This window comes from Alosa pseudoharengus, unplaced genomic scaffold (assembly GCF_046254945.1).
Source record: "Alosa pseudoharengus isolate Yale_2024_CS ecotype anadromous, Long Island Sound unplaced genomic scaffold, YU_APseudo_1.1 YU_APseudo_1.1_scf_7, whole genome shotgun sequence".
Taxonomy (NCBI): Eukaryota; Metazoa; Chordata; class Actinopteri; order Clupeiformes; family Clupeidae; genus Alosa; species Alosa pseudoharengus.
Genome location: NW_027468859.1, coordinates 31,236,388 through 31,246,433, shown reverse-complemented (window position 1 = coordinate 31,246,433; position 10,046 = coordinate 31,236,388). Strand labels below are relative to the sequence as shown.

At 42.0% G+C, this 10,046-nt stretch overlaps 1 protein-coding gene across 1 annotated transcript in view; it reads right to left on the bottom strand.

Moving 5' to 3' along the window:
• Positions 1 to 6,445, bottom strand: part of LOC143110174 (phosphatidate phosphatase LPIN1-like) — a 29,559-nt gene extending 23,114 nt beyond the window's left edge. The window contains exons 1-2 of the mRNA XM_076273040.1: positions 6,193 to 6,445; positions 617 to 817 (exon numbers count right to left, since the gene is read on the bottom strand). Of these exons, the coding sequence (XP_076129155.1) occupies positions 617 to 808 (192 nt within the window). The 5' untranslated portion in view covers positions 809 to 817; positions 6,193 to 6,445. The remainder of the gene's footprint in view (positions 1 to 616; positions 818 to 6,192) is intronic.
• Between the last annotated feature and the right edge of the window lie 3,601 nt (positions 6,446 to 10,046).

Genomic DNA, 10,046 nt, shown 5'->3' with positions numbered 1-10,046 from the left:
GTAGTCTTTTTATGTGGACAAGCAGCCACATTTGGTTAAAAAATCTCCTTTTTTAAAAAAGACATTCATTGACTATAATGTATGAGATGAGTTGCAAAAGAGTTACAACAGAGTAAAGAAAACACAAACACAACTACCACAAACAGTTTTCCAAGATCAGTCAGACCATTTCCCCTTCCTAATCAACATGAACAGCTCCCTCTCCATATCACAAGACAACAGTTTCATTCCAGTTCCCACACTGACACATAGATCCAGGAGAAACACATTATCCAGGGACAAGTGCCAGCTCTGTCATATGTATTAACCCATCACTGGTTTCATTCTAAATAACGCTCAGAGAAGAGCATTTCATTCTAAATAATGCTCAGAGAAGAGCATTTTATTCTAAAGAACGCTCAGCAGAGAGCATTCACCTGAGCACCTGTGCTCCCTGATGAAGGGGACTGTCCATTAAACAAGTACTTTTTTGTTAAGGATAATCTCTCAAAGACCTCTGAAGTTTCCCAAAAAAGACTCAAGGCTGCCATCTTTTGGGTCCTTTTTTTAGAACTTCAGCGCCCCCCCCCCACACACACACACACACAAACACACACCACTCACTCACATAACTCACCACTTTCTCTCGGGAGCGCAGGACGCCCATCTTGCCGAAGCGGACGTGGAAGGGTGAGCAGTGCAGCGAGCCATCAGGCCGGCGCACCACGATGACATCGATGCAGCCGGACAGCGTGGCCGGGTTCAGCCCGCGGTACAGCTCCTTCATCTGCACCAACACCTGGCCCGCCAGCTGACCCACGTAGTTCATGGTCTGAGACTGCAGTCGGTGGGAAAGTGGACAGAGACAGACAGGAGAGTGAGTCAGTGCAGATCTGCAGACCACAGACAGCTCTCACAGACGGTTATCTGATCTACTGAGGCATGAACACCATCAATACCATACCATCACTTCTTTTCCTGATCTTTTCTAAGATCACCTACTGATTTAATATGACAATAACCACATAGATTAAATAAAATGTAAATACTAACATCACTAACGTCATTATTTGTACTATCTCAACTGTATGTTATTTTGTAAGTAACCGTGGGTATAGTATCTAGGCTACATCAAATGCATGTGTTTCAAAGAACAACATAAAAGCCTGGGGAAAAACTGTCTCATCAGAACTCTGGCAGTAAAAGGGGAGCTTTATTCTCAGTGGAATTTGGGACAAGGATGAAGATTATCTTCTGTGCCAGGCATGAGACCCATAACTGGGTCAGTGGAGATCAATTGGCCAGTCACTAATGATGACATATTTGGCACTGAGCGAACACGTGTTGAACTCAGTGAATTAGGAGAGTCATGAACACATTTTTCAAAGACAAACACTTCCTGTTTACAGTTGGGTATAACCGCAATAACGTGAGTACTTTCTCTTTGTAGGATGAATAAGAAACAAATTTGGGCCTGGTGCTTCCTGTTTCATTTTGAATGTTTAATGGAATGCACACACTTGTTTATATTGTGTGAATGCACCAGCAATCAGGCCATGATTTGTTTATGTTTGGCGAAATGGGTAAAGGCCTGCATTAGGCTGACTACTCAGTGTTCAAAGGACCTGAAACACACTGACCACTGCACATTCATGACCACTAACCCCAACAATCACACCAACACACTAACATTAACACTAACATGGAAGAACATCTGAGTGTACATGTGGAACTGGTTGTAAGGTTAAAAATAGCTGGCATTGCTTAGACTGGCCATGTACAATTGAAGAGGAAGACTGTGAATGTCATAATAAGAATAGAAAGCCCCCTCTTAAAGATGCAGTCAGTGATTTCACAGGAAGTGAGGTTTGTTTATGTTTTATTAGCAGACAGTTACATTATTAGACAACGTTCATTATATGTTAACCAAGGACCAACTTTTCGTTTTGTTTGGGAACATGCTGCCCACACTTTTCAGAGCCTGGGCTGCCTACAGTGTACTCATGGAATGGGCAGAACAGATTGTGAAGACCGTGACCTTAGACCTGTAACATAAGCTCTCTCTTCGGGAGCAATTGTGTCGACTACCTCGTTTCCCAGAACCCCCTTTTTTGCTAGAGCCCTTCGACCCAACACGGATCCTCCCAGAATGCCAGGCAGTTAATTCCTCTTCCATTGCTGCTAAAGGCTGTGAATAACACTACTCCTCAACCAATCAGAGTGCACGCAGAATAAGGAAAGTTCATTCCCTGTTGCTGGTGTGCCAAGGTTAGTGTTAACCAGAGTTAGTGTTAAAATAGATGTTGTAAAGACCCCTTGGGTGTTATCACAATATCCTAAGCTCGTATTGAATGTCCAACAACATCTAAGAAACATGGTTCACATGTCAGCAGAGATTCTCGAAATATCTGTCATGTAACTGTAGCGGAAGGAGAGAACAAGGACAAACAAGACTTTTACTACGCTTTTCAATATTTAATAAATCATTAACTAACACTGTACAAAGATGCTCCCATTGTGCTTCATAAAATACACTATCATTGATACAGTGTAATAAATCATTAATTAATACTGTACAAACAAGACATTTACTACGCTTTTCAATACTCAATAAATCATTAACTAATACTGTACAAACAAGACTTTTACTACGCTTCAATACTCAATAAATCACTGACAAATACTGTACAAAGATGTACCCACTGTGCTTATATACACTGTCAAATACACTGCCATTGAAACAGTGTATGAAAAACACTGTCTGTGTCAGAGACAAGCAGGGCTCCAAGAGCAACTCTGTTGGGTTGACCATGAGAAAGGAGGCCGAGTGTGTCTGTGTGTCAGTGAGCTTCCACACCAGACACTGACTCCATCAGGACAAAGAGGTTGCCTCAACTTAACACCGGCTCCTGTGTCACTTTCTGTTTATCTAACACTCTGTACATCTAAGTGTCCTACAAACAGGGCCTATGTCACAGACCACAAGAGCTGTAGAGTTGTTTTGAAAGTAACATGGTTAAGCGCCTTTCTTCTCCTTAAGGCCTGAATAGACCCCTCAGAATAATGCAGGACTTGAGACATCAAGCTTAATAAATGCATTAAGCATATGTATAAAAACACATATTAAAACTCAAAATCCCAGAATCCTAACCACACCATTAACATGGCTAAAAAACAAACACAAGATGGAATAATTCATTATTCTCCACACTGATGACCCAAAAAGCCCAAGTGATGCGGGCCAGAGACGGGCACTGGGGGGGGTCCTTGACAATGATATTCAGATCATGCCAGATTTGCCACCAGTTGCCCAGTCCACCCTGAAACCCCCACAGCAGGCATAAAAGAGGCAGAGTGGGAGAGAGAGAGAGAGAGAGAGAGAGAGAGAGAGAGAGAGAGAGGGTGAAAGCAGCTGCCCTGGGTCAAAGGCCTCAACAGGGGGAAACCAGCATTACGGATAAGCCCCAAGAGGGAGAACATCCGCAAATCAACGGAACAAACTGGTGTTCTTAAATCGTTTCCTTAGATCAAGTTCCTTTGGATTATACATAACCTTCCCCTTCAAAACCCGGTCCTACTATGAAGATGCATCAACCCAACGACATCTATTCTTAGAAGTTGCATTGAAAGAAGCTTGGCAGGTTTAAAAATAGATCAAAGCAGAGAAGTCTGTCTAATTTTCTAAGCAGGGTGCTTATTTTTCTGCCATCTGAATGTATGATATCCTATGGGCTTTGGGCAGGAGATAATGCTGAGCACATCTCCCTGAGCACATATTTCAACCTGCTCTTTCCTATATTCATCTGCAAACCTCAAGAGAATTATCTTACTCTACATCGGACTGTAGGGCTGTAACGATACACCAACCTCACGATTCGGTTTGTATCACGATTTTTGACCCACGGTTCGATACGAATCTCGATTTTTCTTTTTTTTCCCCTTTTTTTTTTGGGGGGGGGGGGGCTAGACATTTTATTAAATAAAATTTTAATAGCCTCCCTTAGAACACCAGAGGATTACAATATAATATATCTATTATTTTATATCCTGATATAAAAATATTTTTCTGAATGACTGATATTTATGACAGCACACTTTATGCAGATTAGCCTATAGCCTAGGCCTACTATTTTTTATTACAACTCTACCTCTTTAATTCAGCTGTCTGGTTGAAGCCTGGAAATATTGTAAACAAAGTAGCATATAGCTTAGCCTATCATAGTGTACTGATTGGACTGTTCAGTTTCCCCATGTGTGTTTAAGTTTCAAGGTAATACTAGTTCTCCTTGGGACAGGCCCTTTTGGGAAACGTTGGTATTGAGATGATCAGTCAACTTCAATGCAAGAGTTTTAAACAAATATGTGCAGCATGCTAATGATGCTAAGCGGATTTAATAGTAATTTAGCTAGTCGTCTTCTATGCGTCCTTGCTTTCACGATTGTGAATGTTTTATTTAAGTCGCGCGTGTTCATTGAGCAGGAGAGGGAGGGAGAGTGAGAGGGAGGGAGCGCGAGAGAGAGCGGGGCAAGGAGAGGGGGTTTACTTCTATACTGTTTGGTAAAGTTGCACACATAGTCTACAATGAAAGCAAGGAGAGGTATGAAATGAGTATTTATTTATTTATTTGTTTTTGGACAACGTAGGCTACCGATAAGTAAAGCGGGAGTTGTGGGTTGCTTTTGCGGCCGCCTAAGCTGCAATGCACTGCGTGAAACACTAGAAAGGGTGTGTCGCGATTCTGCCTTTTCACACCGCGACACAGTATCGTGGATATGAATGTCGCGATTTCGGTTTCGAATCGTAAATCGTTACAGCCCTATCGGACTGGCAGACAAATAATAAAAAAGATGTCTTATGTGTTATTCATATTAAAGGTGCAGTAAGTTGTTTTTGTTGTACATAAAATGCATATAGACTTCAACAGGCGGGACAATAAAAATACATTATTTAGCAATACTGCAAAAGCATACAGATGATCGACGAGGCTAGAATCAAATGACATCTTCAAACAAAACGTAGACCTCTGTCATCATTACAATGCTAAACACTGATGACTGCACAATACATCAGACACATTCACAGAACACAATTAATTCAATTAAATGACCAAATAAACATCGGTAGGCCTATGTCTTTGATACCATGGTCACTTATGGAGCTTAGGTCAACAACATTCCAGTAAGGGCCACAGCTCTGGTGTGTTGTCCAAAAGTGACCTTCCCCAGCTAGAGCTTCAGTGCTGGGTGGTGGTGCTGGGACACACTGCCACAACGCCAGCACTCAGCCCGTCACAAAGGAGAGTTAACTTGCTACCTAATAGCTTACACACAATAAAAGAAAACACACACAGGCAGGAGAGAAGGGAGGTGGTGGAGTTTCTCTGGAAATACTGAAGGCAGGCCACCACACAAAAAGGTGATTCACCCAAAATACAGGGAGCAACATATCAGCTCATGGGGTGGTTCTATTAACATTGAAGCTTATGTGCTGTAGGCTACTGTGGTGAGCAAATTTGACTAAATGTAAAAATATGAACATGTGAAAAAAGCTGATACCTGTGAGCCTGAGGTAGCCTACATTTTGGGACCCATCAGTAAACACCATCTCTCTCTCTCTCTCTCTCTCCCATATATGAATGATGCAGACTTGTGTTGAGTTGCTTGTAAGAGGACACTGCAGTCTGGTAGAGGTAGGCTACCCTACCATGACTGCAATGATCAGCACTTGTAATTGTAAAGAAAACATCCTTCAGTCCAGTAACCCAGCATTCATATATCTGTAGTGATCTGCTTGGTCATCAATATCAGGGCCTGGCTTTTCTGCCAGGCTTAAACCATAGAAAATACCAAACAGGTTAAGGAAAGGATATAGCCTATGTATGTTTGTTTGTTTTCTACTTATTTTCCATTACTTAAAGTTCATTACACTTTAGGTATTACGTTGGGGACATTATACGACAGATGCCTCCAGCATATATTAATGCTGACTATCTGTTTGACCCTGAACTGAAAAGCTGCAGCAGTCCCAAAACGAACCCCATATCAGGAGGAAGAAGGTTTAAATGGTGAAATTCAGTATGAGGAGCAGATACTTGGCATGCAGAATGTAAACGAATGTAAATTTCCCGCAGTAGGCTATGCAGTAACTTCACCCACAGTTTACATGGCTAAAGCAGCCGGCATCAACACAAAAATACTGCTGAAATTCTATACCTTTCCAGTACCACGCAGACGTCCTCACATCAACACGGGAATGCGCCGGGCTTCTCTTTTGCGGCTGGTGATGGTCGCGCACAGGGGCATTATAGTGTCATTTTCCCGTTAGAACGAAGAGTTGAATACGTCTGTATCATCACTTTCCGTTACTTAAGATAACACAGCTTATTCCTCTCTCTTTCGCTCGCTCTCTCTGACTCTCTCTCGGACCTTCGAGTCTCTCCCCAGCCAAAGCAGCAGATGACATCACATGCAGATGAGGCTGCGCACTGGTCCAATCAGATCGTTGTAATCAAATAATACTTATAGCCGCCACACAGAGAGACTTTGTGACTTGGTTATAACTTATAATTATACAACTATGTAAATAGGATTAGACATTTCATTTTCAAATAAAGCCTTTGTTCTTTTACGGTCTAGAGTTTAATTTCTTATCAAGAAAATCGTTTTGGCGATAGGGACCTATAGGTTAGGATGGACTGTAACATTTACATCTGTCGGCTTCGGAAGCTTAAGGAGGTTCGTAACCTGATCCCAGCCGGCAAAGACTGTCTGGGTCACGGTGAGTGAGGAAGGCGGTGAGGTGATCACATTGACCAATGGCTGCGCTGCGTTGCCTGACGTTCGATGTCTGCAGTTGTGATTTCTGTTGCACGTTGGGGTTTTTTTTCTGTGACTGAGCAAACCAGCGTGGCAGCGTCTGAGACGCAAACCGCAGGTTTAAAAAGACACAAGTCTGAAAGAGGAAACGAAATGTTGCAAGAAGGAAGTTGGGCCCCATCCATTCAGTAAATTATTTGATTTAACTAAGGGTAGGCTATTTTACTTTTTCCCCGTGTAACGTCTATTATGCATTTTAGTAAAAATGTTAACTTAGAGCAAACATTGTAGCCTAAATCACATAACATTGTAATAGAATTCAACTTAATCTTATTTCACTAAATCCAAACCAACTAAAGTCCTGTGTCTTCAAAGGGACCATTTAGCATTTTTGCTGAAGGAAAAGTAGCCTTTCCACCAGTTCAAAAGCTGGTTACTTCTCCCATAATACCTCTATCCTTAGGCTACTCTCTATAGTGTTCTATCATACATTCTTATAGTAATTTTATACCCTAGTATACTAAAATACTATAATACTTCTACAGTATGTCCGGAAATACTACAGTATTCCTATAATTTTGTGCCGAAATACTACAACATTCCTATTGCTACAATTCCTGGCAGCTGTTTCTGCAAATGAAATGTATAGCCTACGAAACCTCACAGTCTCGTATTCATGTTAAAATCTTCACTGATCACTGAGCTGTGTTGCTTGCACATACAAGCATACACACACACACACAGACACACACAATTGCACAGGCACACACGCAAATGGCAGTAAGCTATGAAGACATGGCCTGGAATGACACAAGAGAGAAGTCAAACGCACTGCCCTACATTGGCCTGTAGAGCTGCTGGATGCCTGAACATGTGTGTGTGTTTGGGCATGCAACCAACCTGCATGAGGGGATAACAACAGACTCTTTGCAAGCAATGAAGTAGCTATACATACTGTAACTAGGTTATATTTAGCATCTTTATTTTGCCATAGAGAAATTGAAGGAAGTTTGTCATTTAGAAAATCCTCCACTTAATAAAAAATGGCACTGCTTCATTTTCTAACATATCTCTATTGAAAAGGGGCCACCATTCTTAATTTATATTGTATACATAATGTTTAAATTTCCAGTTCAAAATAACTATAAAAAGAAACTCTGTTCTTTTATAAGTGTTTGTTGCACAGTAAATAAGTAATTCCTCTCAAGTGGATCTTGCGGGCTATATTTTAGGAAATTCACTCACGTGTGTTTCAAACGAAAACATCTCATGTCTGCTCTTTCACTTAAGTGCACACACTTCACTTTCCCTCACCTCTGGCCTCGAGCCCCGCTACAGTCAAACTCATGCGCTGCCTCGAGACGAGAGAGGAACCACATGCTGCAAGAGAATCTGGCCGTATGTGTCCCAGTGGGATTTGTGTTCGATATGATACACACCACATCGTAGTTAGGCTTCCATGAATATTCAGTGTGGTTATAAGGTCTGTGTTAGGAATGGAAAGGACGCTTGCTAGACACTCGTTTCAGTCAGGAGAAGATATCTCATGAGGATGCCCATTGCTTGCTAGACACTTGTTTCAGCCAGGAGAAGAGATCTCATGAGGATGCCCATCGCTTGCTAGACACTTGTTTCAGCCAGGAGAAGATATCTCATGAGGATGCCCATCGCTTGCTAGACACTTGTTTCAGCCAGGAGAAGAGATCTCATGAGGATGCCCATCGCTTACCTGCATCAATGAATTCTCTCATCCTTTTAATGGATGGCCTCACTGGACAGGTTTGTCAACGATTTAATGGTTTTGTCAAAGGCTCAAAGCTTTTTTGGCTAATTACATCTAAACCAGTTTTGAACAATAGTACCAAAACAGTAGGCCTACCTCAGGAAAAACGTTGCCCTACAACAACAAATATATTGCACATGGCATTGTTTTTGTTCAGAAGGTTTTCAACTAAGTCTTAGGGGTTATTTTCTATCATCTGTTTTCAAAGACAAAGTGCTGAGTCAGAGGAATTTAGTGCCCATGTCCTCCTGAACAGAGAGACAAATGAGAGGGCAAGTATGGCTCTTAAAAACGCAGGAATGCTTTCATTTCAGCAGCTTATTTCCGTAGAGAGCACTACGCATTTCAGCTGAGATGAGTATGAACAAGGGAATGGCATGTCCCTTTCTGTTATTTGAGAATGTGTTCTTGCCATTTCCAGTAGTAAACTAATGTAGGCCTACAGTTTGCCTTGTCTTTGTGTATTTCAAAATAAAATCTTATCAAGGGAAATGTATCAGGGAATTCTGTGTGCAAAACTTGTTTGTTCATCATGAGTTTTTTTTGATAATATTACGTTTGGGTTAGAATTTGGTTTGAGTTTAGTTTATTCATTCTCTCATCACATAAACACCCACCCCTTTTCATTGGAACAGTGTTATTAACATCAAGGGTAAAGTATGATTAAGCTTTCAAACTCATCGCACGAGCATGCGGCCCGTCATTATTTCATCAGCTGTTCAGCAGAGCTTTACAGCCTCTGGTGCAAATAGGAGCAGTCTAGACCTGTTCTTTACAAGCATGCGCTGCAGAGTTGTCACAGCATAAGTGACACTAGCACGGGGAGCGGGACACGCTGTTCTCTGAATGACAGGCAGCTCAGCGCTTTCTATTAAGGGGACTGGCCCCATCAGTCAGGGCCGAGGTCCATAATCGCATGTGTGTAGCCCGTGCGCGTGTATGTATGTGTGTGTGTGTGTGTAGATGCGTGTGTGTAGCCTGTGTATGTGTGTGTGTGTGTGTGTATAAGAGTGGGGGTGGGGTGATTAGCAGTGCCTAACCAGCACATGCCCATTGAGTTGAGTTTCGGGGCCGTGCACACGACGCCGGTTTTTGTGAAACCGGTGAGGTTTTGTTAACGGTTACGCCTTGCATGTACACGACGCCGGCAGTTTAGGAGACTGAAACCGATAGCTTTTGAAACCGGCGTCCGAAGTGGGAACTTCTGAAACCGCCTTTAGTGGCTAAGTTAGAAGCACACGTTAGCTTAACCTAGTTAAACATTAGCTTACTGCATGTTAGTGTTTTCTCCAGTGGTGCTCAGACCTAATGCAATGCGTAGGCTAAGCATTTGAAATTTCACATAGCAGTCACATACCTTGAAAATGAACTTTATTAGTTTAACAGTTGAATTGAAAACCGAATTGTCTGTAGTCTCCTTATTTCATGCGACTGCTTAACCAGAGCACTTATTAGATATTCTCTGGCT